The following is a 27,312-nucleotide window of genomic DNA, read 5'->3' on the forward strand; positions in this document are numbered from 1 at the left end:
TACATCCTGTGGGGGCTTCATCCAGCCTGCTGAGGACCACAATGGAAAAAAGGAAGGAATCCTGCCAGTAGTTGCTTTTGGACCTGAGCTTCAGAATCAGCTCTTCCCCGGGTCTCCAGCCTGCAGGTTATTGGTTCTGTTTCTCTGGAGACCCCTGACTAAGACACGGCTAACTCTACAACACGCTTGAAGAGGACAGATTTTTGAAAAGGAAGTAAAGGGCAAGGAAACAAGATTTTAGCCAGAGTTCAAGGGGGAGGAACAAGGCTGGAGGAAAAAGTAGAAGCACGTCCCAAATCCACTCCTGGCGAGGAGCACAGCTGGGGCAGGTGCAGATGAGCTGTAGGACACGGAGAGATGTTTTGTTGTGTTTTGTTTTGTTTTTGTTTTGCCTCAAGTAGAAAAGAGGAAGCAGCGTTTCGGGAGGTGGCTGGTCAGCACCCTTAGCTCACCTGGATCCCCTCCTGGAGAGCAGACCTGTCAAGTGGCGCTGGCGGAGTTAGGGCCAGAACAGTGGTGCCCAGTAGGTGCCCAATAAAAGCCCCGTCCATGAAGAAGGACCTGCGAGGACCGCAGCAGAGGGCCCCAGACGGGAGCCACAGCACCCCGCAGTCCGTGCCCCTCAGCCCCACTGTTTCTGAGGCCCCTCAAATGTGTGAGGCCCGGTTCTCTCAGCGGAAAGCCCAGGCTTGGAGACAAGACGTGACCCCAGCGTCGGGAGCGCCAGGGCTGAGGGGCTGCGGGGTGTGGGGGGGCGCCTGGAGCTCAAACACTAACAGTCCAGCCTGGGGCGCACGGGGTGGGCTGGAGCCGGCACCGGGCCCCTTCCTTCCCCCGGGCCCCTGCCCCTTAGAAGGGCGAGGAAGTAACCATGGGGCCCAAACCCCAGCGCGCCGGGCCGGGGGACCCCACCGAGCCCGGCGATGGCTGCGGGGAGCCCCCGCGCTGCTCGGCGTGGGTGGCGGCGGGGGGCGCGGGGCGCTGGGGCGCGCGGGGCGAGGGGGGGCGCGGGGTGGTCGCGCGGGGCGCGGGGGAGCACGAGGCGAGGGGGGTGCCGGGCGGGCGGGGGGGGGGGGGGGCGGGGGGCGCGGGGGGGCCCGCGGGGAAGGGGGAGGCGCGGGGACGGGCGCGCGGGGCGCGGGGGGGCGCGCGCGGGGGGCGCGCGGGGCGGGGGCGCGCAAAGGGGCCGGGCCTGGCCGCGGCAGTTTTGAAAACCCCGAGGAAGTTGATCTGGGCCGGGGCCCAAGCGGTGACGAGGAGGCGGCGCGGGCGGGCGGAGGGAGCGCGAGGGGCGGCCGCAGACCTCGCCGGCCTCCAGCGGGACGGCCGGGCAGGCGGCGGGGCGGGCGGCGGGGCGCCCCCCGGCTGCGACCCCGCGGACCACCCCTCGGCTCGCCGCCCCCGCAGCCCGGCGCGGGCAGGAGGCGCGCCCCGAGCCCCACTCCCGCGGGCTGCGCGTAGGCGGCGGTCGGGAGCCCCGGGAGCCCCAGACCCGCCGGCTTCGCCCCCAGGGCCCAGCGCTCGAGCAGCCTCACCCGGCCCGCCCGAGGGGCGCCGGCGGAAGGGACCATGAAAGGTAAGCCCCCCGCCCGCCCGCGGCCGCCGGCGGGAGTGCCCAGACCAGACCGGGGGACCCCCCCAGTCCCCGCCGGGCTCCAGGGCCGTCCTCCCTGCAGGAGGCTGAGCGGGGAGGTCTCCCCGGAAGGAGGCAGGGTCTTCCCCGCCTTAGGAAAGGCACTGGGAGGACGGGATGGAACCTTGAAGTCCACGGGACCCCAGAGATCGGGGTGCAGACGCGGACGCGCACCCCCTCCTCAGCCTGGTTCTGCCTCCCATGTGGCTCTTCCCGCAAAACTGTCATAAATTCCAGAGAAGTTTCTGATCCCTTTAACCAGCCAGTGAGCAGGAAAGATGTCAGTGGGCTGACAGCCCTGGCCTGCGGCACCCGCCCCCTGCAGAGTCCTGCCCCAGCAGCCCGGGCCCTTCTACGGACAGAGCTCCCCTGCCAGAGCCCCTGCCAGACCCTGTCCTCTGAAACCCAGCTGACCTGCCCTCTGACCTCCTGCGGACACAGGGCTGCAGCAGCCCTCAGGCCCTAGCTCTCCAGCGCAGTGGGCACCTCTGCCACCCTGGCAGCAGGTTCTTGGGATGGAAGAGGAACCGGCCCTGGGCCGGTGCTGAGGCCTGCACGGGGCCTTCTTGCGGCAGGGAGAGGCAGGCTTGGCGGTCATCCTCTGGGCAGGGAACCCGGGAGGTGGTTAAGTGCTCTCTGCCAGGCCTCTGAAAGACCCCCTCGTTCCCTGGCCGGAGCTCAGGCACCCAGCAGCAAGAAGCTCACGCCGCCTCCACGTGCAGACTGAGAGCACCCTCCAGGACCCTCTGCAGGGTGCTAAACTATGCTGCCCGGGGCCGCTGACAGGCCGCCTGCAGGTCCCTTTTACCTGCGGGTCCCATGGGGAACCGCTCCACAGACAAACCTGGGTTGAATGCAGTTTCAGTTGAGGAAACTGAGGCCTGAGCAAGCAGCGCTGGCTTCACAAGGAAGCAGCCTGTGCAGTGCCCAGGGGACCCCCGCTGCGGGCTCAGGGGCCAAGCACTGTGGTCTTGGACTCTTAATTGCTTTGCCAAGAGACCCCGGACGCTTTCATTTTGCTCCTGACCCTCAAATTGCATTGCTGGCCCCATGGACAGCAGAAGGGACGTGCTTGAGACTCACAGCTCCTGGGGGGCTGGAGCTTCACCGGCCAGTCCTGGCCATACCCCTGCCCCCCTCCTCCTTCCCTGTGGCCCGGCCCCCTGGACTTTCTGGTGGCCTCACCATGTCTTGGGCTGTCAGAAATGAGGCAAGAGAGTTATAATCAACCCCAGGGAGTTCCCTTGGCTGCTGAGAGAGGCCTCACCCAGGAAGCTCCTGCTTGCTGCCCTCCAGGTCAGCCCGGGGCCAGGTCACTCCCCAGCAGCTTCCGGAAGGCCTGAGACTGCATCGCACTGCAGGCTGGGGCCCAGCTGCTCTGGACCTCACAACGGTGGGAGTGCACTGCGCTCTCTCCCCTGTTGGCCTCACCGGCATCCCAGGCAGACACAGGGGAGAAAATACACTGAGGGGAAGACAGGCAAAGAGAAGCCTCTCACGTGCAGGAGACGCCCAGCTCCCAGGGAGGAGGGGCAGGAGCTCGGTGACCCCCTCTTCGAGGGGGCAAAGACCTGGTGTGAATGCACGTCTCGAGCGGGGGCTAGAGGAGGGCCTAGAGGAGGACGCGTGCCGTGGGGGCCCTTGGCTGGGAGGAAGCCCGACCTCACCAGCCTCGCCCTGCTCCCATTCAGCCATGCCCACCTGACCCCTGCTCCCCCGGGTGGCCCTCACGCCCCTGCTCCTAGGCTGCAGAGAGGTCTGCTCTCTGCCCCTCCCCAGCTGCCTGGAAGGGCCACCTCCACCACCTGAGAGGGACAGGCAGGGCACACAGCAAATATCTGGCCTTGGGGGTGGCGGAGAATGAAGAATCAGGAGTTTTTACACCCACATGGAAAAAGCAAAGAGGCCGGTAGGGCAGGCCGCCCCTTCCAGGCCGCCCTCCCCGGGGAAGCTGGCTTCACTCTCCCCTGCTCAGGCCCTGCCAAGCTGAGAATTGCATCTGTTGGCAAAGATTCGCCATCCCCGCTCAAAGCAAAACACGCTGAGGTTATGTTTTCGGGGGACGAGGGGCGTGGGCGGGACAGCCCTGGAAAGAGAGCACACATGTGCCCAGGAGCCACCGCTGCGGCCGGGCGCCAGGCCCCTCTGCCAGCCGAGCTGCTCCCGCCCAGGGCCCCCTGCCCGGCACCGGCCTCCCAGGCAGCCGCATCTCTTCCTGCAAACTAACACCTGGCCAGGCGCCGCCCCTGGGCCCCAGGGGCCCACCCCACGCCCAGCCCCTGGGGGACGGCCACCCACGGCTGGTCTACCCGAGGAGGTGGCCACCTTGGTGAGAGGGTCCTGCCCCGGCACCTCCCTGCCGCCTGAAACCCCAGAAGCAACCCAGTTCTCCGTGAAGATGACGGAGCTGCGCAAAGACATGGGCCCTCGGCCTGCCCGCCCCCCACCCCCAGAGGCTCTGGTCAACATGTTCCCTCATTCTCCTCCTGGGTGGCCCGGGCCGTCCTAGTGGGATGCTCTGACTCAACCCAGGGGTTCTGGCCCGAGTGCCACTTGGGGAGCGGAAGTGCCTCTGACAAAGATGGTTGGAAGCCAGCCCTCCTGCCTGGCCCCTCTCGCCCCGGGAGACTTGTCCTCAGCGGCCGAGGGGGGGCAACCACACCCGCTGCACCCCAAGCGTGGGAGGAGCAGCCCCTCCCCCAAGAAGCGGCGCGTGCCCACACCACGTGGGCCAAGGCTGGCAGGCGAGGAGGGGGCTGTGACGCACAGCACGAGATGCAGGAAAATTCCACTCCCACAGCGTGGCAGGGGGTGGGGTCGAATCCCCCCATGAGCAAGCAGGCTGGGTCCCCTCTGAAAGCCTGACCTGCACCCCCAAACCTCGGGGCGCTGGAAGGAGCCTGGGACTACATGAGCAGGAGCTGACGTGGCAAAAGCGCAAAGAGCCGCTCACTGGCCCGACTGGGTTGGGGCCGGGGGGCGGCAGGGCCAGGGCTCAGGTGCCGGGACCAGCTCCAACCCCTGATGGACACGGACACATGCACACGCACACACGCATGCACACGCGCGCACACACAGCGCTCGCCTTGCCATCTGGCTGGGTCATTTAATGAGCACAGGCTGACATCCCCAAAGCTCACTCGAGAGGAAAGAGCCGAGCTGTCCACGGACGGCGCCTGGCTTGGCAGCGTGCGTGTGTGACCAGCTGTGCTGGTGTGGGACCTGGCAGGGAGAGGGCCTGGCCACCGACCGTGCCACTCCTGCAGGCGCTGCCCGGGGCGTGCATGAGTGTGTGTGTGTGTGTGTGCACGCCCTGAGCCCTACGTTCTGCCTGGCCCGTCCCCCCGGCTCTCTAGCTGTGTAGCAGCGACGGCTCGATCCCCCTGGACCCTCGGCCCCCTCGCCGGGTCTTTCCCACTCTGACACGCTGTTGTTTTTCCTTTTGTGTAGGAGTTTCTATTTCTTTCTATTTGTCAGTCATCTGTCTGTCTGTCTGTCCTTCCATCTTGCAGCCTGTGTGTCTGTGCGGTTCTCCCCCAGGATAAGGCTGAAAGCCCACAGCGGTATTGGGGTGTGAGCTCCGTGAGCGGGGGACCCTCTCTGCCTTCCTCCTGTCTTGCTCCTGCGCAGAGCGTGGGACACAGGTGGTGTCCCCTGCGTGTGTTCGGGGGCACACGTGGGTCCTCCCTGGACCTAGATCCCCAAGGTCAAGGCGCACCAGGCGCCCCCAGAACCCAACATAGGTGCTCGGCGCAGACTCAACATTTAACAGACATTTGCCGGCCAGCTGCTTGCGCGGCTGTGTGCGTGGTCGAGCGAGAAGAGCTCAGACACTGGCCTCCAAGGACACACGGGATTCGTGCCCAAATCATTCAAAAAAGACTAAGTCCCAAGTTGGGGTCTGGGGTGGTGCGGGTTCTTTTTCTACCCCTCCTCCTTGGCTGGTCCTCTTCTGGGTGAGTGTGTGGTTGCACACTCCTTGACTGCCATGGGGCACCAAGGCTGGAACAGTCCCCCCCAGCCTCATAGATTCGCCACTCTGTCAAACAGGTCAACGACACCAACTTGGTCTGAGTTCCTGGCCGTGGCTCTGGGCGTCCCAAGCACCCCTGTGTGCAGCCCCCTCCTTCAGAGTGCAGGTGCCTTCACACCCACCTGGACTCCAAGCTCAAATCCCAGCAGTTCTGCGGCCTCGTGCTCTCTGGTATTGAGTAGCAACGTGGGGTGGGGGGTAGGTGTGCTAGTTTAAGGGTAAGCAGGGGTGGTTCCCACTTTCACCCAAGAGTAAATAGTAACATGCATGCTTTTTGACTCCACAACATGGACCCTAAGGTCCAGAACACCAGTGGGCTTTTGACGTAACGTTGCCTCCATTAGTGCTGATGTAGGGACAGGCGGAAGAAGTAATCTAATACAGGTGGTGAACGCACCCAGACAGCGTACCCCGAAGCTGGTGTGCCTCTGAATACCAGTTCCATGGGATTTGATAGATTTTTCTTTCAAGAATGACAGGAATTTCTATCATCAAATCAGTTTGAAAAATATAGAATTAAATACAGGCTTTTTTTTTTTGGCAGGACTTTTCAACATTTTTACGATGAGTAAAATGTTTTAACATGTTTCTAAGATGGAAATAAAGTGGGCAGCCTTTTCCATCTTACTTGACCAAAGAACTCTATGACAGAGAACATTCTGGAACAATTGTTTCATGGGACATGTTTTGGAAATGGAATTCTTGAAAGTTGGAAATTGATGCTGAGAGTAATGGGTGTCAGGAAGGGATTATGGTCCATGCAATTCAGGAGGAGAGAGAATAGCCCTCCCCCAGATGACATTCCTGCCATGCCCCAGCTCTTGCTGAGGTGCTGGGTCCTTTCACTGTGAGTCTCACAGCGGCCCTGTGGGGTAGGTGGTATTCTTACTCTTTTGCACCTGAAGCTGAGAGAGAGGAAAGAAGGTCCCTGTGCAATGTGGTGTGGACCCCAAGTGATGAGAAGCAGAGAGGGAGTATGGGGTTTGAAGGCCTGTACTCCACCTGTCCCACCCCACTAGATTTGGGGGTTCAGGAAAGTGGAGGATCTACACAGAGGAGTGTGGATGTGATGGGGAGGGTTGGGTGCTATTGCATTGAGTGATCAGCGTGGGGTCTCCCCCCAGGGGTTATTTAGAATTGGGGTGGGCATGGAGTTAATACACAATGGGGGATTGCTACTGGCATCTGGTGGGCCAGAAGGCTAAAGGTCGGAGGCATGTGGGTGACTCCTGTCTACTGAAGCACCAACCATGTCAGCCAAAAGTCAAGTTTCCTTGTTAGAAAAACCCAGAGCCAGAAAGCAGAGGACAGGCGCTTAGGATAAAGAGGGTTTCAGAGAAAGCAGAGGTTGCCACAACTCTGCGGTTGCTGTGAACACAGTGGAAGGCAGAATGGAGGTGGGGGATGGGCTCTGAGGATTCAGTCAGAGGTGGCAGGCGGGGCGGGGAGCAGACACATGGCCCAGGTCACTGCATGGAGAAGCAGAGAAGCACCCTTAGAGGAAAGCAGGTCTGCAAGGGAAGGACCCTGTTTTCATCAGAACCCTCCTGCCAGTGCCCCTTCCCACAGGCGTCCCCAAAGGAAGTGGAAGCGTCTCTACTGGGATGGGAAGCAGATCCGCTGGAGCCCAGAGGGCTGGACGGGTCCCCATCCCAATATAGACCCACCCGCAAAGGAAGCCTGTGGGGCAGGGGACTGGCAGGAGGCTTCTAATGAAAACAATTTTGCAACCTTAATTACAGTATCTCCAACCTTAAACTATAGCTATTCTCACTATTTTGCAACTTTAAATATAGCATTGGTTCCCAAGAAGAGTCTGAAATCTTTATTTTTACTGACCCAACTGGCTGTTTGGAAAACCTGCTCTGTGAACTATGGATGATAATCATCAAAATATTTTCCTTGAAGAGCCCAGAAAAAGACCTTTTATTCAATTCCTCGAATCTCTCTCCCCCTTGCTGACTCTCATGGAAGATTGCAGTCCCGGAAAAGCTCATGAGTGAATTAGCTCCACATTTTTGGGTCAACCGGAAAGCCAGCCAGAGTGGCAGCCACAGCTGAGTTAGCAGTTGGTTCACAGGTCCTGCTATTTTCCACCTCCAGCCGGAAAGGTGAACCAGGCTCAGCCCGGCAGTCAGCAGTCAACCTAGCAGAGTGCCAGCACACACTCCTTCCTCCAATCTTTCTACGTGGCTCTGTGGGAGCTGAGAACTCAAGACAAGTTGCTCCTCTGGCGGCAGACCCGCTGGTGTTTGGGTTGGATGTTCCAACCTTGGGATGCAAGGTACAGAGGAGCTTTCAGATCCCCACTGGTTGCCGCTGCTTTCTGAGTCTGAGCTTGCAACACTGGACTTCAGAGGCTGTTGCTGCTTTGTTAACCAGACAGCCCATGGTTTGGCAGGTCTACAGCCAGGTGGGACTTGGTGGGACCTCTGAGAGGTCATTCGTGGGCCTGGTTTCTTTCTTGCAGGGACAGGACCATCCCTGGTGACAGCTTCAATCCCTGTGGGGGCCCAGGGAGGCAGAAACTGTCCTAAACTTGTCCTATGGCTTATAGGTTCAGGCATTGCCCTGTCTCCCCAGTGTCCTAGCCCCCTCCCTCCTGTCAGTACAGCCTTCATCCTGGAATCAGCAAGGCCATTGCCATCTTCCTGGAAACTCAGTCATTCTTAGATACCATGGCCGACCCATGGCAATTTCTTCAGCCATTCCAGACACTCGGCCGCCCACACTGAGGACATTCCAGAGCTCCTAAGTTTTCAGCATTGAGACATCCTCAATTTCATGGCTTATTTATCTATGACACAGGGAGAAACCAGAGTCTCATTTCAAGGGCCCAAAAAGCACTGACAGCATCGTAAGGCTTTAGGAGAGGAATAGATACATCCCTTGTTCCGAGAGAGGGAGGGAAGCTGGCCTCCTCTCTAGTGCTTTTCCGTTCAAACGCTGGCCCCTGTGTGTTCATTTTAAGCCTCTGCATCCTCAGTGCATCAGCACTTCCCAGCACTCCCTACCCTGGAGGGCTTAAGAATGTACCATATTTAAATCCTATTTCACGTCATCAGTCTTTATTTTTTTCATAAAAATGGGCTCTGGGTTAAACGAGCAGAAGGTAACAGTTAACAAGGATGGAGGCTCCCAAAGGTCATCTTTTTGAACACCCACCATGTGATCCACCCTGTGCTGAAAGAGGCAGAGGGACAATTTCCTGAAAACTTAACCACTCAAGGGGCCAGGAGGTGACAAAGTTCTGGGATCAGATGTGTGAACAGATGTGGGCCTGGATGGAGCAGGCTCAGCCCAGCCCTGGGTGCAGTCTGTAAGGCCTGGGTGTGTGTGTGTGTGTGTGTGTGTGCATTCACATGCACACTTGGATGTCACTTCTGGTCCCTGGATGTTCAGGACCCACTCACTAGCTGGCAGGTCTCATTACCTCCCTGAGCCTTTGTAACATGACAGGTGCATGATTCTGTGACTTATTAATTCACTTCTCGCTCAGTCTGTGGTTCTCTGTCTCCAGAAAGACTCTGGAAAGCTGGTGCACCCTGCCCTAAGCCAGTGTACCCTGCGGGCAGGAGAATAAGGAAGGATGAGGGAGGGTAGGAACCTCCCTTCCTGTTTCTGTGAACCCCACTTGGCCCAGTGGAAGGGGGTAACAGATTCCTGTTTAATCAATCATCCTCTAATCAGTCACAGCCTCTGCATCCCCTGCGCCCAGCTTTTCTCAGTCCTTTATGTCTGTTTCTTCATTTGTCCTGTGTCCGGAACAAACTTGATGTAATGTGAATATAATAAGGCTGTGCTTGCAAAGGACTTGGCTTCTAAAAGCCTCCCAAATGCTTTGAATTATGCTCTAATTGAAATGAACGTGGAGAGTAGCTGCAGCATTCCAGACATAGGTAAATGAGGGGCCCCCCAGGTCCGAGGCTCAGCGCCAGGGAGCAGGAAGTCCCATGAATTAGAAAGAGGAGACGCCCTCTTTGGGGACAGGGAAGGGCCATGAGTTATGGAGCGGAGCTGTCAGCGGAGGGAAGATGGCCAAACGTGCGCGCGCCCTCTTCTAGAAAGCTGAGATGGTGCCGAGTGCCGGCACCTCCCTTGCCCTGGGCTGCTCCCCAAAGTACCGGAAAGGGGTCTTAATTAATCCCCACTGGTGAACGTTTGCCAATTTGGGGGGCTTTCAGCAGGAAAGCCGAATTATGACAAGGCTGTGTGCTTTTCGAGGGCGTGTTTGCTGAAGGTCGATGTCAGCCTTGCTTGATTTAAGTCGTCCCAGATTCCCTGCAAAGGCTATAAACAGTGAGTGATGAAATTGGCCCTGGAGCCAGAACAGGGAGGAGGCCCGGTCCCCGGGGACGGCCGAGAAGCACCACCGAGGGGTGGAGAGAACCAGAAAACAGAGACAGGAAGGCCAGGATGGCCTTCTGCTCCAAGGAAGGGGAGGGATACCTCCCCGAGGGCCCGGCGAGGTTCCGGCTGAGCTCTGCAGGGTCGCAGGGCCGCGCAGTGAGGGTGAGCTCTGAGGAGACAGCTCTCGGTGGTGCCCAGCAGCCCAGCGGCTCCTGCGGCATGAGACCGCGGGAGAGCTGGCCAGGCCTGCTCACAAGCTGGCGGCAGATGGATGAGCCCAGGGGTGAAAGGTTGATTTCTCCCAGCACTTAAAGGATCAGCGCTACTGCCTCGTCACCCTCTCCCGCGCCCCCCCACCTTGCTCCCCCTGAGGAGAGGGTGACCTGGAGCCTGTTTGGGTGGGGAGGAAACCCCACTGGGGCTCTGTGACATTCAGTGCCCCCCCTCCCCCACCCACCCCTCCGCCCACACTGTAAAATCAGGAGGAGATTTTGCCCCGGCCAGCTCTAGCTCTTTGTGAACTCAGTCTCCCCTGAAATTCCACAACCTTGAGCTGTTGCCCAAGCCCCCAGTAATCCCACCTGCCGGCGGAGCTCCCTCCGGAGATTGAGCATCTCTGCGCCAGCTGCGCCCCAAGCTCTGGATACAGCAGAGATGGACACACGCCCTCTCCCATCCTCAAGGCCGGGGCGCAGCCTGAGATTAAGAATGGGAGAGCAGCGCAGCCTGCAAAGGGGCACAGGGACTCAGCAAGGGCGCACCCTGCGCTGGGGGGATCCAGGAAGCCCCCGCCGAGCAGTGACAGGTGGTGACCTGGAGGACGAGCTGAGGCCCTCATGGCCAGCGGAGGCATCTGCGATGCAGGGGACCCACAGCCCCTTTCCTGCTCAGCTCATTCCTGCTCCGGTACCGTCCTCGGCCTTCCGGCCACCTGGCTCTGGGGGTCCAGAGCCTGGAGCACAGCATGCGGGCAGTGTGGTTTCTGGTGCTTCTGGGTGGTCGCCAGCAGCTCCATGGCAGGCCCGTCACTCCCTGCCACTGTGTCTCTACCCACCCCCCACTCCCGTAGCCATAGAAACCCTCCTGGCCGGCAGGCAACCCTGAGCTTCCGCCACAGAGGAGGTAGCAGCTGGGTGGGAAAGATTCCTGAGCTGGGGCCTGGGCTTCCCCATGTAAGCAACATCCTTACCTTCTCTGAGCAGCTGTCTTTTTGCCCCTAAAAGAAATGCTTGAGGTTCAGCCGTGCAGGGTGTTGAGCAGGCAGCCCACAGGAAGACCGCCCCCCAAACCACGTTATAAAAGGAAGCCAAGAAAAAACTGGGAGCTTTTACTTCCAATGTTACTGGCTTGAATTATTTTGGGGCGCTAACACTTGGGTACTCGATAAACTCCAAGCTACTGTGAAATGCTTGAGGTGAAAAAAGAAAACAGCAACCCCCAAGGAGTACCTTGCCCGATTGAAGCAGGCCCTGGAGCTGCAGGGCAGCAAACACAGAAGAGGGGGCGGGAGCGGGTCTTGGGTGCGGGAGTGGGGCTGGGAGGGAGCCGGCACCCCAGAGCCCCAGCACAGAGTCCACACCCCACAGTGGCTGCTCCCCCCACCCTCGTGTCGCATTGCATCACCCTGGAGGGTGTTCTGTTGTGTTTTGGTCCCAGTCCTGGCTGCAAGCTCACTGTCTTCCTGTGACTGGCGAGAGCCATACCTGTGGCTAAAGGTTTTGAGTCTCACCACAGCCAGCTCCATCCAGAAGCCGAGGGAAAGGAGAGGCCAGTGACGGGGGAGCTCGCCTGCCGGAGAGCTGGCTGACAAGGAAAGCGGTGCAGGGCGGGGACGGGAGCAGAGCATGGAAGACCCAGGTTTGCCCTCATGTGGGCCTGGGGGTCCCGCCGTATCCTGTGTGCACAGTGGGGTGACTCAGTCTACAAGTCACACTGCGGCAGCCCCGCCCGGCCGCTCCCCGGCATCCTGCACCCAGCAAGGAAATCCCTGGGAGAGAGGCTTGACCACAGCCCCTCATGAGTCCACTGATCAGGGGGTGCCTTCCACACCCCAAGCCCGGCCCCTCCCGGGGTGCACTGTGGTCACCCCGAGCCAGGCACACACCAGCTACACCAATCTTCATAAACAAATAACTTGAAACATCTGGAGACACCCCGTGCAAGGTTCCCTTCTTTATAAACCTCACCTGAAAAGAAAGATCCACAGCTCGGCGGGAAACTGGACACAGGCCGCCCGCTGCGCAGCAAGGCACAGCTCAGTGCGCGCCCGCAGACGCCCGGGCTCCTGGGCATGTCTAAAGGGGCGACAGAAAGCTGGGCGACGCGGCGCGTCCCGGGTAAAGGCGCCAGTTCCCTGCGAGAGCTGATGGGGACGCAGCTGGCCGGGCTCAGCCTTTGCAGGCGGAATCTGAGCCAGTACATCTGATTTTAAGAAATGAGCTTAAGAAAGCCCTGCGTGTGTGTAACGCGTAGGTGCAAGGATTTTCACACTCACACCCGCGTAGATGTGTGAACATGCACGCGTGGTTTTTCTGACGCGCCTGGGGGTAACTCCCATTATTCAGGCCCCTGACCCCCAGCGCCCCGGGCGTGCTTCCTGGCAGTGCGGCCGGAGCCAGGCGTGGACCTGGAGACTTTGCTTTCATGCTCGGTGCCGTGGGCCCCAAGTCGCCCCGAGTCGCCCCGAGTGGACAGCTGGCCCGGCAATTCCCCGCAGGGCTCCTCCCGCAGCGCGCATCAGTCTGCGGCTCTTTTCTATGGGAATTTCAGTCCTTTATCTTCTCCATTTTACAAGCGCCTTATAAAGTTGGCCTCCAGCTTTCTGTCTGTGCTGTCTCCTCCCGGTTGTTTGTCCTTCCCGTTCTGTGGCCCGGCCAGTGTTTTGATGCGATTGTCATGGAGCCACGGGTGCTGATCTTCTCTCCCTTGTCGTGGTTTTGGGAGCCCCTCCGCAGACAGCTAGAAAGCAAGTTGCTGTCTCGCCAGCTGGCATCTCCTGCTCCCGGAACAACGGCCTGGTTTCCCAGCCCCACCTGCCCTGTCTCGGCCGCCCCCGGGGGTTGGCGCACTCTGCTAGTTGTGGGCCCTGTCCTCGTGGTCCCTAAAAGGCCAGGTTTCGTGAGGAGGACAGAGGTGTTTGGGGAAGAAGGGAAATAAACATTCCCGTTGGGGGGACACAGCTGATGCCCCGGGGCAGACACAGAGTCAGACTTGCATCAGGACCCACTGTGCCCACCCCTGGGTCCCCACTCCCTCTTACTTCCTCTTACTGCCTCCTGTCTGGATCTCCTGGCCTGGTGGGGGTCCCAGCAGGCACAGATGGAGCAGGCAGATGAAACCCAGAGGTGCTGGGCACCCCAGTTCTCCAGCCACTTGAGTCTTATGTCCGTCCACCCTCTTCTCTGCTTAATGTCAGTCATCTGGGGTTCAAGTGACTGACTTGGGGTGTGTGGTGCCAGGGTGCGGGGACGGGAGAGGCTGGTTGGCAGCCCTGCCCGGTTGACACGCTGGCTCCATCACAGTGAGGTCGGTGGGCGGCGACGGAGATGCGCTGTGCGTCACAGAAGAGGAGCTGGCTGGGGACGACGAGGACATGCCATCCTTCCCGGGCACACAGCAGGGTAAGGGCTGGGGTGGCCCCCAATCTCCTTTCTGGGGTAAGCACCTCCTACCGTCCCCCACCTCAGCTGGAGAGACTTCTCTGTCTACGTGGCTTCAAAGTCAGGCCGTCCTGTCCCCGCTGCTGCCAGAGGTGAAAGGGCAGAGCTGCGTGAGCCTGAGTCACATGGTCGGAGTGATGTCTGTTTGGCACAAGTGGCCCCTGTCTCCGGGTCTCCTCCTGAGACCTCTCGCAACCTCTGCCCTCTGCCCCAGGGCCTCTCTCCCTGCCTGCCCAGCACTGTCCCTGGCCTCATGTTCTTTGCCACCTGAGAAGCCTGTCCTTCTCCCCCAGCCTGGCACTTTGACCCTGAGAGCCCGGGGCACCTGGGCTGGTGCTGTGGAGTGCCCACAGATCGGAGCAGCTGCCCGCACCGGGCCTTGCAGCAAGCATGCTCCTGGGCGCTGAGCCAGGCCCTCAGGCATGCTGGTTAATCTAGGTCTGGGGTGTGAACTGAGCATCAGGATTTGCAAACAGTCTGGGGCTCTTAGGGTACAGCGGAAGTGAAACTCGCCTGAGGGGTTGCACTGCATCTCCCTGGGCACTGGGGACCTGCCAGGGGTGCCATCCCGAACCAGAGGCCATCCTGGCTTGGTTTCCGGGAGACCTGCTGGCCACCTGCAGGGTCTGCAGACCAGTTGCCAGCAGTCTGGCTCCCTGGGCGGGTGCCTTTCAGTTTTAACACAGTCTTGGGAAGCCAGCAATTCCCATGACACGAGACTTGGGGAGCTAAAGCCCAAGCCAGGAGGGTTGGTCACCAGGTGGTGACACCAGGCTCTCTGCCCCAGCCTTAAGGCCAGTGGAGAGGGGAGAGGTGCCCACACCCCGGGCTGAGGACAATGAATGAATGAATGCATGCATGGGCCTGATGGTAGGGGGTTTCTTAGGAGTCCTGACTCTACTCTCCACTCTGGAAAGCTCTGAGATCCAGACAGAAGGCAGTGAGAAGGATAGAGAACCAGGATCAAGAGCATGAAACGCAACGAGATGGGCAGGACAGGACGGAACTGACCTTTGCACAGCCTCAGCCCCGGCCTAAGCTGCTGCCCATTCCCTGTCCCCCACAGGCCGGCTCGGGCCTCGCTGCAGCCGCTGCCAGAGGAACCTGTCTCTGCACACGTCCGTGCGGATCCTTTACCTCTTCCTGGCCCTGCTCCTGGTGGCCGTGGCCGTGCTGGCCTCTCTGGGTGAGTGAGGCTCCCACCCCAGCCGCAGGGGCTTCTGGTCAGGGGGCCGGGATTTACTGCTCATTTACAACACTGTATAGTTTGGGGGTACAACTTCACCCCTCGACATGTGCACCTGCTTCCCTCCTGTGCCCACACCCTGTTGTCTTAACCCCTGGGACCTCTGCACTTCCCTCCCAGGCCCCCAGTAAACACTGTAGTTTTCAGCATCTCAGAGTCATTTTTGCTGTGCCTGCCCAGCTTCTTTTCTCTGGTTGTTTATAGTCCACAAATGAGGTCAGTCATCTGGTAGCTGATTTCCACTTTCTGACATTTTTCACTTAGTTTCATCACCTCCGAGTCTCTTCATATTGTTGCCAAAGCCCCAGTTTCATCGTTTTAACAGCTGAGTAGTATTCCATTGGGTATCTATACCACACGGTCTTTCCCCAGCATCTGTCACTGGGCACATGGGTGGATTCCATGTCTCAGTCGCTGAAATGCTGGGAACACAGCGAGTGTAAATCTTCCCACATTAGTGTTCCCATAGTCCTCAGATGAATACACAGGTGGGATGGCTGGGTCCTGCGGCATTTCAATTTTTGTTCTTAAGGACTCTCCATTTTCCATGGAGGCTGCACCAAGGTACTTTTCCACCAGGAGTGAAGGGGGTTCCTCACACTCTCCTGGCTGGGGAACTTTACGGCCCAATCCAAACTGCAGAGATGCATTTAAGTCCCAGTCAGTGGTTAGCGTTGTGGCCTGCGTGAGGGCCTCCGCTTTCCTGCTGGTGAATGAGGAGGCAGGACTAGGTTTGTGGTACTCGGTGTCCTTTTCCTGTTGGAATCCCCGGGAGCTTTCAAGAATGTGGATGTGGGGCTCCTCTGGGTGGTGGAGCTAATTCAGCATGCTGCTGTCCAGGTGGTTCTGTGGTACATCTAGGGCTGAGGTGATTTTCACAGGACCGGGCTATTTTCAAGCCCCTTCCACGGTCTGTGTTTCTCTAATGCGGTTGGATGCCTGCCTGTATCAAGATTGCTCCTGCAGCTCGTTAAAATGCAAAATCCAGTGTCCCCTCAGCCCAGTAAATCAGGTTGTGTGGCCTGGGTGAGGCCTGGGTCTGAGGTTTGCCAGTTCTCATACACACCACAGCTTGTGCAGTGATGAGGCACCCAGAGAGAGCAGGCCTGCGGATTCAAGAGACTCCGCCATCCGGATGGTGCTACCAGGCTGATAGAGGTCCCACTCCATGCGTAGATTCAGACCCAGACTTCTTTTCACTAAGGAAAGCCAGTAGGTTGGTTGGTTCCAGTTAAGGAGATGTTAGCGACAAGGCCGGGACCAGGGCGAGACAAGGAGACATTGAAGGTGCTGTATCCTAGGTGCTGTCTGATCCTGCACCCCGACCCCCAAAAGACCCCAAAAGTGAGCACCCTCCCAAGAGAGGAAGCTGGTCCTGGTCCTCGTTGGAGATAGTAACTTGTCTTTCTGGTGTGAAGGAGGCCAACATGGTTCATAATTTCAAAACACCCTCATCATCTTCCAGTGGTGCCAAAAGCACTAGTTAATCCAACCCAAGCTGAGCACCTACTATGCGCCAAGTGCTGGGGATACCAAGATGAGTCAGCACATTTCACCATCAGAGGGCGTGGCTCTCTATCTTGGCTGTGTGTTAAAATCCCTGGGAAAGCCGTTAAAAATGCCAGCGCCAGACCCACCTCTCCAGACGAATAAGTCAGAGCCTCTGGGTAGGACCTGGCCTGAATTGTTTCTAGAAGCTTCTCAGGTGATTCCAATGTGCAGTCAGGTTTGAGGACCATTGATTCCAAGAACTTCCACGCTGCTCCTGTTCGGTGGCACCTCTCCACTGAGCCACTTCACAGGCCTCCCAGAGAAAGGCTGGGCCTGGCGTCAGCGGGAGGCAGCTTGGGAAGGAGCAAGAGCTGCAGCCACAGCATTCAGGGGCTGTGGGGACCTTGTGAAGGCTCTTGGTGAGGCCTGTGAGGGCCTCAGAGCCCAGACCCCGGGACCATTAGTGAAGCTTGAATAGACACAAACTTACGCCAGCAAGAGCACCTCAGCAGGAGGGACAGTGCTGGAGCTTCACCTCGTGACATCCAGGCCCATGTGGTCTCTAGGCACCAGCGTGTACGAAGTATCTCAAATTGTCTCCCCCAGCCCCACAATGGGAGGCTGGCTGCATTCCTCCCATGTGTGGGAACGTGGAGGAATATGTCACATTCCTCCACAGAGGAGGAAGCAGGTCTGGGAAGTGCTTTGCCCCAAGACCCAGAGCATCCTAAGAATTGGGGGTGGGGCCCATGTTTGCAGGGAACTTTAGGGGCCTTTTTGGCTTTGACCTGAGCACAGGTACCCCATGTCCCTGGAACAGGGCTAGCACCTTCCTGGCCTGGCTGGTAGGCAATCGGTGGTGTCTGTCAGACAAATAACAAGCAACTGTGCGCGTATGCGTGAGCTCAGGTATGCATCACTTAACAGCGGAGACATCCCGAGACTCGTGTCCTTAGCACTGCGTTGTGCGAATGTCATTGAGTGCAGCCACACGAACAGGGGGCCCATGATGAGTGAGGGCTTGTCGTCAGCGCCTCATAGTCGGGACTGAGCCGAAGTCCAGAGGGTTGGACAGACCAGTCTTCTCTGGACGTGGGGAGCCCACGGCAGTCCTTCCATTGAGTAGCTGTTACGTACTGGAGCCACGCTCTGCATAATGAAACGCAGGCCGTGACTTCACGGAGCTTATGAAATAGAGGGGCGTTTGGCAAATTTTTTTTCTGTAAGGAGCTACATGGTATTTTTGGATCTGCAGCCACAAATGGTGGTTTTCAACAACCGAACTCACACTCGGAGCTGAAGCAGCAGGGACAGGGTGAGCAGCAAAGAGGACCTCAGAGCGGATTTCGCCTGAGTCCCTCGTTACCAGCCCCGTCTGAATGAGTCATCCGTGAACTTTTCTGTGCACCCATCACACATGATTTAAGATGCATCCAAATGAGGAATAATTTTTAGGAAGCGAGAATAGTCTAGAGAAAAGTTTTTGGCATCTTCAGCTCTGGTAGTCCTTTCTGGATTGGGTAGCCAGAAAATCGTGTAACAAAATAAAATAATAAAATGCATCCAAAATTAGGTGGAGCCATGGATGGATGTAAGACAAAACAGATGGACAGATGGACGAATTATTGAATGTTAATTGCAGAATCCAGGCGGTAGGCATGTGGCCATTCACTGTCCAAGTCTTTCAGAAATTACTCTGTTGGAAAATTATTATAAATGTTGGAAAAGAAAAATCTGATAGGCGTATACATTCACACACATATATTATACACATGCACACACAGAAGTGCGTATATATTCGTGTACACACTTACAGGAGACATATGAAGAGATCAATATATCGAGATGATGGATGGGTGGGTGCATGGATGGATGGGTGGACAGATAGATATTCTTAAGAGATGTGAAACCAATTCTGGCCCTGAGAAGACACCTGTTCCCTTATACCAACTAGGAAGCCTCATAGAAGAAGGGTGAGTGGCTTTGGGGGGGATTAAAACACAGCACACAGCTACTGTTTCTCTGAGCTAAGACCCTGCCCAGTTTCTCATCTCTATTTTCCCCTACAGTTTTTAGGAAAGTGGACTCTCTCTCTGAAGACATCTCCCTGGCCCAAGCCATTTATGACAAGAAGCTTGTGTCTATGCAAGAAAATCTCCAAGGCTTGGGTACGTGTCCAGATGTGCTGATGACTATGGATGGACGGCCCGTAGTAATCGGGGTGGGTGGGGCCAGGGTCCCGCAAGGGGGCGGCGGTCCAGAGCAGGGAAGCCTTCCCCAGACATGGCTCCTGCCACCCTGTCCAGCAGGGCCACCCACTCCCCCTGGACACCCCAGGCTAGGGCAAGGGACAGTCCAGATCTGGCCAGAACTTACAGGTTGAGAGAGAGAGGTCCATTCACCGGATATCCTCACGTATCTGACATGATGTTTGGGGCCTGCTGAAGCTTCTTGTCAAGCCAGCCCTCCCTGACTTACAGCATGAGCATGTAGGCTGCTGTTTACCTCCTGCCTTAGCGTGACACACCATCCTGAGAATGAGACAGAAGGAGCCAAAATTGCAGGATTTAGAGGTTGTTCTGCTCTGAAGGGAAGAGAAAGTCCTGGTCCCCAGCAGCTAGCACTTCTCGGTCCCTCATTTCTATCTGATCCCAGAGAGAGAGACCCTGGCCCATCTTCTGCACATTTACTGCAGGCAGGTCAAGTAGGAGAACAGCTGTAGAAATGCATGGGAGGTTCTCAGTGACCCCAGAGAAGGTACTAAGATGTATCCTTGAGAATTTGATGATGAGATGGAGAAAATATCCTAAGCCTGACATTTCAGATCAGACTAAAGACAATTTGGTAAAAATCAGATTGCACAGAGGTGGCCGGGTTTTTCCAAAAAGGACTGCGTGGCAGGATACAGGGACGTTGAGGGGCTGGGAACCCTGGCCGTTCCCCGCGCTGTGAAGTGGTTCCCCACAGAAGCAGCCACTGGTGCTTCAGCCACTCACAATGTTGCCCTCTCTCCTAAAGATCTGAAAGCTCCCAACAACTGCTCTTTCTGCCACGAGGCGGGGCAGCTGGGGCAGGAGATCAGACGACTGCAGGAGGAGCTGGAGGGGATCCAGAAGATGCTTCTGGCCCAGGAGGTGCAGCTGGACCAGACGTCCCAGACCCACGAGCTGCTGTCCTCCACCAGCAGCCAGATCTCCCAGGAGATGGGCGGCTGCTCCTTCTCCATCCACCAGGTCAACCAGTCTCTGGGGTTCTTCCTGACCCAGGTGAGAGGCTGGCAGGCCACCACATCCGGCCTGGACCTCTCTCTGAAGGACCTCACCCAGGAGTGCTATGACGTCAAGACTGCCCTGCAGCAGATCAACTTCACCACGGGGCAGACTTCTGAGTGGATTCACGGGATCCGGCGGAAGACAGACGAGGAGACCCTGACCCTCCAGAAGATGGTCACCGACTGGCAGAACTACTCCCGGCTCTTCAGCAGCCTGCGTGCCACCTCAGCCAGGACGGGCGAAGCGGTCAAGAGCATCCAGGCCACCCTGGGCGCCTCCTCACAGCGCATCAGTCAGAACTCTGAGAGCGTGCATGACTTGGTGCTGCAGGTCATGGGCCTGCAGCTGCAGCTGGACAACATCTCGTCCTTCCTGGACGACCATGAGGAGAACATGCATGACCTGCAGTACCACACCCGCTACGCGCAGAACCGCACTGTGGAGAGGTTCGAGACGCTGGAGGGCCGCATGGCCTCCCACGAGATCGAGATCGGCACCATCTTCACCAACATCAATGCCACCGACAACCACGTACACAGCATGCTCAAGTACCTGGACGACGTGCGGCTGTCCTGCACACTGGGCTTCCACACCCACGCTGAGGAGCTCTACTACCTGAATAAGTCTGTCGCCCTCATGCTGGGCACCACCGCCCTGCTGCGGGAGCGCTTCGGCCTGCTCAGCGCCCGGCTGGACTTCAACGTCCGCAACCTGTCCATGATCGTGGAGGAGATGAAGGCCGTGGACATACGACACGGGGAAATCCTCCGCAACGTCACCATCGTGCGAGGTAAGAGCGGCGGGGCAGGGAGGGCCGTGCACACCCAGGCGCCTGGGGACCCAGCGGGGCACACCAGGACAGCAAGGCCGGGGGTTCCTGGAAGCAGCGACTGTGAGCCGAAAGCAGGTCCTCGAATAAAGTCTCCAGGATGTTTTTTTCTCATCAATGTTACAGCAAAGCCATGTTGAATGAGCCACGTTCTTCGAGGGCCTGCTGTACCTCGCTCTGGCAAAACTCCTGGTGGTTAATCCAACCCCCAAAAATGCTGGGCGGCTGGCAGTTTTGGGAGCAGCTGACCCTGAGCAACACGGGTTCCAGCCACAAGGGTCCCGGCAGTTCCGAGATTCTCTTACAAACAGATAAACGCAGGACAGGCCTGTAAATGTGCGTCCCTTTCCTCACGATCTTTCGTCTCCTTTACTGTGCGTGACATATAAAATATGTGTCCATGGAGATTATCAGGAAGGCTTCCGTCAACTGTTAGTAGTTAAGTTTGGGGGAGTCCAAAGTTATACTAGCAGATTTTTGACTGCATGCGGGTCAGCCCCCCTGATGTTCAAGGGTCAACTGGACTTGAACAACAAGTCTTTGGTAAAGGTGTGAGGGCTCCTAACTCGCCTGTCATAGAAATCTGGGTTTTCACTTATGCATTTGTTTAACTGGGCGCATCTAGAGAAATAGGCAGACCTGGACTTCGGGGAGCCCTGTCTCTTCCCACTCCCATCAGGGCTCCCGACCATCTGCCCTCGGATGCTCTGTCCTCTGCTGCTTTCTTCTTTCCTGCCTCATGCCACGCCCCCTGCTTTAGTCAGGGCTTTCCAGAGAAAGAGATCAACAGGAGAGAGAGAAACAGAGAGATAGAGAGACAGAATTGTGCGCGTGAGTGTGGAGGCTGGCAGGTGCAGAATCTGCAAGCTGACGTCCCAGCTCAAGTTCAAACCCAGAAGCTGCCTTAGAACCGAGAAGAGATGGTGTGTGGGGATGAAGGTGGGAGAATTCTCTTTCCTTGGGGGCCAACCTTTATTCTATCTGGGCCTTCAGCTGACTGGCTGTGGCCCGCCCTCAGCAAACTACTACTACTGATTTAATATTTACCTCATCGAAAAAATACCCCATGGATACACCCAGAACAGTGTTTGACCAGGTACCTGGGCTTCTCATGGTCCAGTTCCCTTGATATGTAAAATCAAACCAACCTTTAACAGGTGGGATCTGAGCTGAGAACTAAGCGTGGAGCGAGTCGGGGGTAGCAGAGGAGGAGGGGATGAGCAGAGGAGAGCCAGGTGGCGGGAACAATACGTGCCAAGGTCCTGAGGAGAGTGTGGTGCTCGCAATTTCCCCTTTGATTCCCCTGGTCCCTGAAGCCAGGAGAGGGAGAGGGACAGGAACGGGGAGGGGGAGGGCACAAACCTGCCACACCCAAGTGTTCTGGAGCCTCCGTGTTTGAAGAAGAAAGCGTGACTGTTGTTCTGTCCAGGGCCGGGAGCTCCTGGGAGGGGCGCCGAGGGAAGCAGCACAGCGAGGAGTGTGGGTTTGCTTGCGGCTGAGCGTAGAGGCCACTGGTGGCAGGAGGGCCACCCAGTTCTGCTGAGACCTCACCATGTCCCTGGCAGATATTGGCACACGCTACACCCCAGGGCGCAGGCATGAGGGGTGTGCAGGGCCCACTGCTCTCGGCCTGGACTCCAGTTACCGTCCAGCCAAGCCTAAGTGAATGAAGCCTCTGCTCTGCTCGGCCTCTGCTCCCCGGGCCTTGTGGCAAATGCACTGGCCACAGTTTCCTTTCCTCCTGAATCTCGCCTGGCCGTGGCAGCCCCAGCTCCAGCCCCATGAGGCAGCTGACAGGCCTGCTCGGTCTCTTGGCCTCTGCTGGACTCCTCGAAGGGACACTCTGCCCAAACCAGTCCTCGTCAGTGTGTGCCTGGACGGCGCAGGCTCATGGCCACCGTCCCCTTCTCCCTGGGGTGTTGGCCCCTGATCTCCCTGCAAAGCCCCGGGAGGGCATCTTGGTGTCCATCTCACCATCTGCTGTGGCTGGTCTATGGCCAGCAGTCCACACAGGCAGGAGTAGGCGCCTACTGGGTGGCAGCAGCCAGACCAGCAATCTCACTGACTGGGTAGGGGGTCCTGGGGCCAAAGAGGCACAAAAACTTATCTGGCCACCCCAGTCCCCCAGGCCCAGGCCAGTGTGCTCCTGGGGGGACCCCTGCTGTTTCTGGCTCCTTCTACCCTGTAAGCGTCCCTGTTGCTTTGGGCGGTGGAAGGAGTGTGACCCTGCCCTGCCCAGGCACCCCACCCATGGGTGGGCAGCGTGGGTGCCCTGGAAGACTTGGTTCTTCTGCTCACTGCCACCCCCCTCCCCGGTGCAGACCACCCCCCTGTCTCAGACATGCAGTCAGCTGTGGCTATGCCCCAGAGCGCCAGAGGGGCTAATTACAGCCTCTGCTTCCTGAGAAATTACGGCCTCCCAGGCCCGGGCTGAGCCTCCAGCATGTACCCCAGCCCTGATGCTTGTGCTTCCTCCCCTGCCTTCAATGGACGAGCCCTGAGTCAGAATGGGGGGTGCCCGCCAGCCCCCAGGCCTGAAGCGCGACACTTCCGAGTGTTATCTCAGGAGCTGAACGCAGGTGTCCTGGTCCCCACCTTGCAGGCGGAAAAGCCCCCCAGAACTCCACAGGCCGCAGTGGAGACCTGGGCGGCCTTGGGGGTCTCTGTGCCCATGGCTGTGCCTACTTCTTGGGACACCCCTTCCGGGACTGACCTCTCCTCTCTTCTCTCCCTCCCAGGCGCCCCCGGCCCTCCCGGACCACGAGGACTCAAGGGCGACACGGGTGTGAAAGGGCCTGCTGGCGGCCGAGGACCCAAAGGCGACCCTGGCAACTTGGGGCCCCCGGGACCTCAGGGCCCTCAGGGGCAGCCTGGGGACCCTGGACCTATGGGGGAGAGGGGCCCCACTGGTCTGCGAGGTGTCCCAGGCTTCAAAGGCTCAAAGGGGAGCTTTGGAACTGGGGGTCCGAGAGGACAGCCAGGTCCCAAAGGGGACGTGGGACCCCCTGGACCTGAGGGGCCACCAGGGTCTCCAGGGCCTTCAGGGCCTCAGGGAAAACCGGGGATTGCCGGAAAGACGGGGTCACCAGGCCAGCAGGGGCCCACGGGGCCTAAGGGAGAGCCCGGGATCCAGGGTCCTCCTGGCCTCCCTGGGCCCCCAGGCCCACCAGGAAGCCAGAGCCGCTACTGAGGAGGGCCAGGGCCTGGACGCAGCCAAACATGATGCCAGGAAGAGGGCTCGGGCAGAGCGAGCCCCAGAAAGCTGCACTTACAGGTGTGGTGCTTTGATCCTGATGGGGACCCGGGCCTGTGCACATGCACACACACACACACACACACACACACACATCTCCCTGCTGGCCAGGAGGGCGACGGGCTTTTCCTGGCTGGGCAGGAGGAGAGGTCGGAGGCCCTGCCTCTCCCGTGAGAGCCCGCTAGGGCGGTGGCTACCTCGGAGGAAAGCCTTAACCGTTTCTGACTTGGTGACCAAGCCCGGTCTTTCCAGCACCTTCGCCCCCATCCCAGCCGGCAGTTCCCCCAGACCCTCTGGTCACACAGACCCAGAAGAGCCTTTTCAGGGGATGGTTCAAACTCAGGGGACAAGGTGTGTCTGACAGCCACGGCCCCCTCTTGTTGCCCTGGGTGCCGAGTCCAGGAACTGGCCCTGCTCACACAAGGCACGGGAGCCGCACCCCAGCACACACGGCGGCCCGAGAGTGTAGGGTGCCAGGAAATCCCAGGCTCCCTTCTTGCCTCTGCCTCTCAGGAGCATCCCGGGGTCCAAGCACACGCACAGGGACACTCTCCAGGCTCGACAGCACCCCGCCCAAGGGGCGCCGGCTCTTGGGAAGCAGAGAAGGGCACGGGGCCAGGTGTGCAGGTGCGGTGGCCCCGGGCCACAGAGCTGCCCGCTGAGGCTGATGCTCCCTGCAGGGGCCGGGTCCCTCTGTGCTGGCCCGGGGAACGCCAGGCCGAAGGAGGATGGACCCTGATAACAGGGCAGCTCTCCCCTCTGACCCCCGGGCTCTCCTCCTGCCCACTGACCTGGGCCCACAGGAACCCCAATGGCGTCCTGCACAGGCTGCAAGGCCAGAAGAGGAGGAGGGCCCGAACATGCCCCGCAAACAGTCACTCTGTCCCTGTCCACCTCGACCCTCCACACACTGGCAGAGGGGACTCGGGCACCTCCCCGCCAAGGAGCCACCATGACTCAAGGCGTTGCCCTGAGGCGCCAGAGTTCCCTCCCCTGGGATGGGGCAAGCAGTTGCTTCCTCCCCACCGAACTCAGAGCCAGGCCTCCCGTCCCAAAGCCTGGATGCCCCCTCCCTTCCTGTAATAGACGTGCAACTGGTTTGCACGCCCACCCTGCTGCACCTCATTCTCCCGTCCTCATATGCTTCCGTGGGACATTGTATTACTGACCCAGTAAACAGCTGTTTCTAGAAGGGATGTGTCTTCTGGTCCTTCCTGCCCGATGGGGGTGCGATGCCTTCAGGGGTCCTGCATCACACTGGCCTCTGAGGGGACCCGTGGAACAGGGGTCCCCTAGATGTTCAGGCCCATTGTGGAGTCTGATCCCCTGGGCCTCGCTCTGGGAACACTGAGCTCAGCTAGGAGCTCACACTGGCCTGTGGGCCAGGGGCTGGGTCTGAGCAGAAGGTGAGGGGGACCAAAGGGATAACCGCACGGGGTCCCACAGCTCGCTGGCCAAAGTGGGCTTTGAAGATTAGACCCGACAGCCGGGTGATGCCTCCTGATTCCGTTGTCTCTAAGGTGAGCAGATAAAACAGGCCAGAGAGGCTGCACCCCCGGGACCCACAGGAGGCAGGGCGGGGTGTCTGAGAGCCAGTGGGGGCTGCTCAAGGAGCCGGAGTCTGTCTCGGGGTCGGCTCCAGGGCGTCCCGTTCAGTCTATTCCGGCTGCTGTAACACACCACAGAAGGGAAGGCTGATAGGCGCACATTTATTTTCACAGTTCCAGAGACAGAGGCCAAGGTCAGGGGCCGGCAGGTTCCGTGTCTGCGGGGCCCACCTGCTGGGTCCGGGAAGACGGTCTCTGCTGTACCCTCCGTGGAGGAAGGGCCTAGGGCGATCTCCTGGCCTCTTGTAAGCCCAGCCGGCAAGGGCTGCGCCCTCATGGCTGGATCACTTCCCGGGGCGCCTCTCCGCTCTCCCATCACTGCGGGGAGTAGGGTTTCAGGCCTTGGCTTTGCGGGAGACGACATATCCCGTCTATGGCTGCGTGGCCGCTCCCCAGGAAGCCCTGGTGGTGAGAGAGCCCTGGCCCTGTTTTGCTTTGTTTGGCCCTCTTGTGGGGGAGGCAAAGGTGTGCATTAGTCAGGGCTCCACGGAGAAACGGGCCCAGTCAGAGACAGACCAACAGACGGGCTGGAAAGTCCCACGACCCAGGGACCCCAACGGGTGAGCTGGAGACCAGAAGCCGCGGTGGGGTCTCTGGGTCCAGAGGCCAAGAACTAGGAGCCGGCGGTATGAGCTCCGAGGGCCAGAGACCGAGCTGCAGCTCAGTCAGCAGCAACAGGCGCCCCGTCCTCCATCTTTCTGTCCTACCCCACCCTCAGCGCCCTGGGTGAGGACCACCGGCTTTGGGGTGGGGAGTGATCTCTTCTCTGCCCGCTGATCCCAATGCTCCTCTCTTCTGCAGACACCCTCACACACTCCCCGATAGATAAAGCCTAACCAGACGCCTGGGCGACCAGGGCCCAGTCAGGTGCCACATAAATCAACATGCACGGTGAGCAGAGCTGGGGTGAAGGGGGCTGGGTCTGACCGGGCCCCCACCCATGGACTCCCACTTCCTCAGCCACCCATGATGGCTCTGGACCCCCCACTCCACAGGCCCCTCCCCACACCCGAGACACATCAGCCCTGGGTTAGGGACCCTGGGGTGACAGGGAAGAGGCCTGCAGTGTGCCCTGTGGGGGCTCACCTCAGTGGGTGGAGGGGAACAGGTGAAAGGCAGCTCCCCATCTGGAGCTGGGTGGGGGGGGCATCTCTATGGTTTCTACAGACAGTAACAAAGGCTCACGGTCAACAAGGTTTACCAGATGAAATGGCCAAGAGCCTTGAAAAATTAAAATTACAGGTGTGACTACAATATCCTTGAAAACCCCCAGGATATATTTCAAAAGTTGAATTCATAATTCTCCCTAAAGAAAACACTTAGGAAGGTAAACACGCACTCACCCTATGACTCAGCATTTCCACCCCTAGGTATTTACCCAAGAGAAACCCAAACATAATCCGCAGAAAGCACTTGTACAAAAACATTCACGGCAGCTTTCATCACGATGGCCCCGGACTGGAACCGGCCCAAATAGCCATCAACGGGGAATGGATAAATAAATAGTGGTGTTTTGTAAAACGGAACACGACTACTCCGAAGAAGAAGGGGGAAGAGAGGAAAGGGGTGAAGAAGAGGCAGAGAGAAAACAAGGAAAAGCACAAGCACCATCATGGGTAACACGCAGAACCGCGCTACCTTAAAGAGAAACCAGCCAGAGTGTGAATATGATTCCACTTATTCTCAAATTTAGAAAAGGCAAGCCCCTCTGCAATGCTCAAGATCAGAGTTTTGCCTCAGGTTGTACAGGACAAGAGCAGGGAGTGATGGCAAAGGCTTACGACTAGTTTTGTGGAAACTGTCTCTCTCTTGACAGGTTTGTGACTTACATAGATGATCCACTTGATATCACTCACGTTATACCCAAAAACTGCGTTTCAGAGGGTAGAAATTCACACTCAATTAAAGGTCATATGAAAAATAGAAATTCACTTCCAAA

The 27,312-nt window shown here is 58.5% G+C and overlaps 1 protein-coding gene across 1 annotated transcript; it reads left to right on the forward strand.

Moving 5' to 3' along the window:
* The first annotated feature begins 1,482 nt into the window (after positions 1-1,482).
* On the forward strand, positions 1,483-24,985 carry SCARA3 (scavenger receptor class A member 3). The gene is made up of 6 exons (XM_037526504.2): positions 1,483-1,576; positions 13,538-13,636; positions 14,742-14,861; positions 18,482-18,580; positions 19,431-20,474; positions 23,252-24,985. Exons 1-6 carry the CDS (start codon positions 1,570-1,572, stop codon positions 23,701-23,703), a joined length of 1,821 nt encoding a protein of 606 aa, XP_037382401.1. The 5' UTR covers positions 1,483-1,569; the 3' UTR covers positions 23,704-24,985.
* The last annotated feature ends 2,327 nt before the right edge of the window (positions 24,986-27,312 follow it).

This window comes from Talpa occidentalis, unplaced genomic scaffold, assembly GCF_014898055.3.
Source record: "Talpa occidentalis isolate TD23 unplaced genomic scaffold, MPIMG_talOcc4v2.1 talOcc4.4, whole genome shotgun sequence".
Classification (NCBI taxonomy): Eukaryota; Metazoa; Chordata; class Mammalia; order Eulipotyphla; family Talpidae; genus Talpa; species Talpa occidentalis.

Coding starts and splice junctions, on each gene's coding strand:
- SCARA3 (XM_037526504.2), top strand. Junction 13,637..14,741: donor CTTCCCGGGCACACAGCAGG/GTAAGGGCTGGG, acceptor TGTCCCCCACAG/GCCGGCTCGGGCCTCGCTGC. Junction 20,475..23,251: donor CAACGTCACCATCGTGCGAG/GTAAGAGCGGCG, acceptor TCTCCCTCCCAG/GCGCCCCCGGCCCTCCCGGA.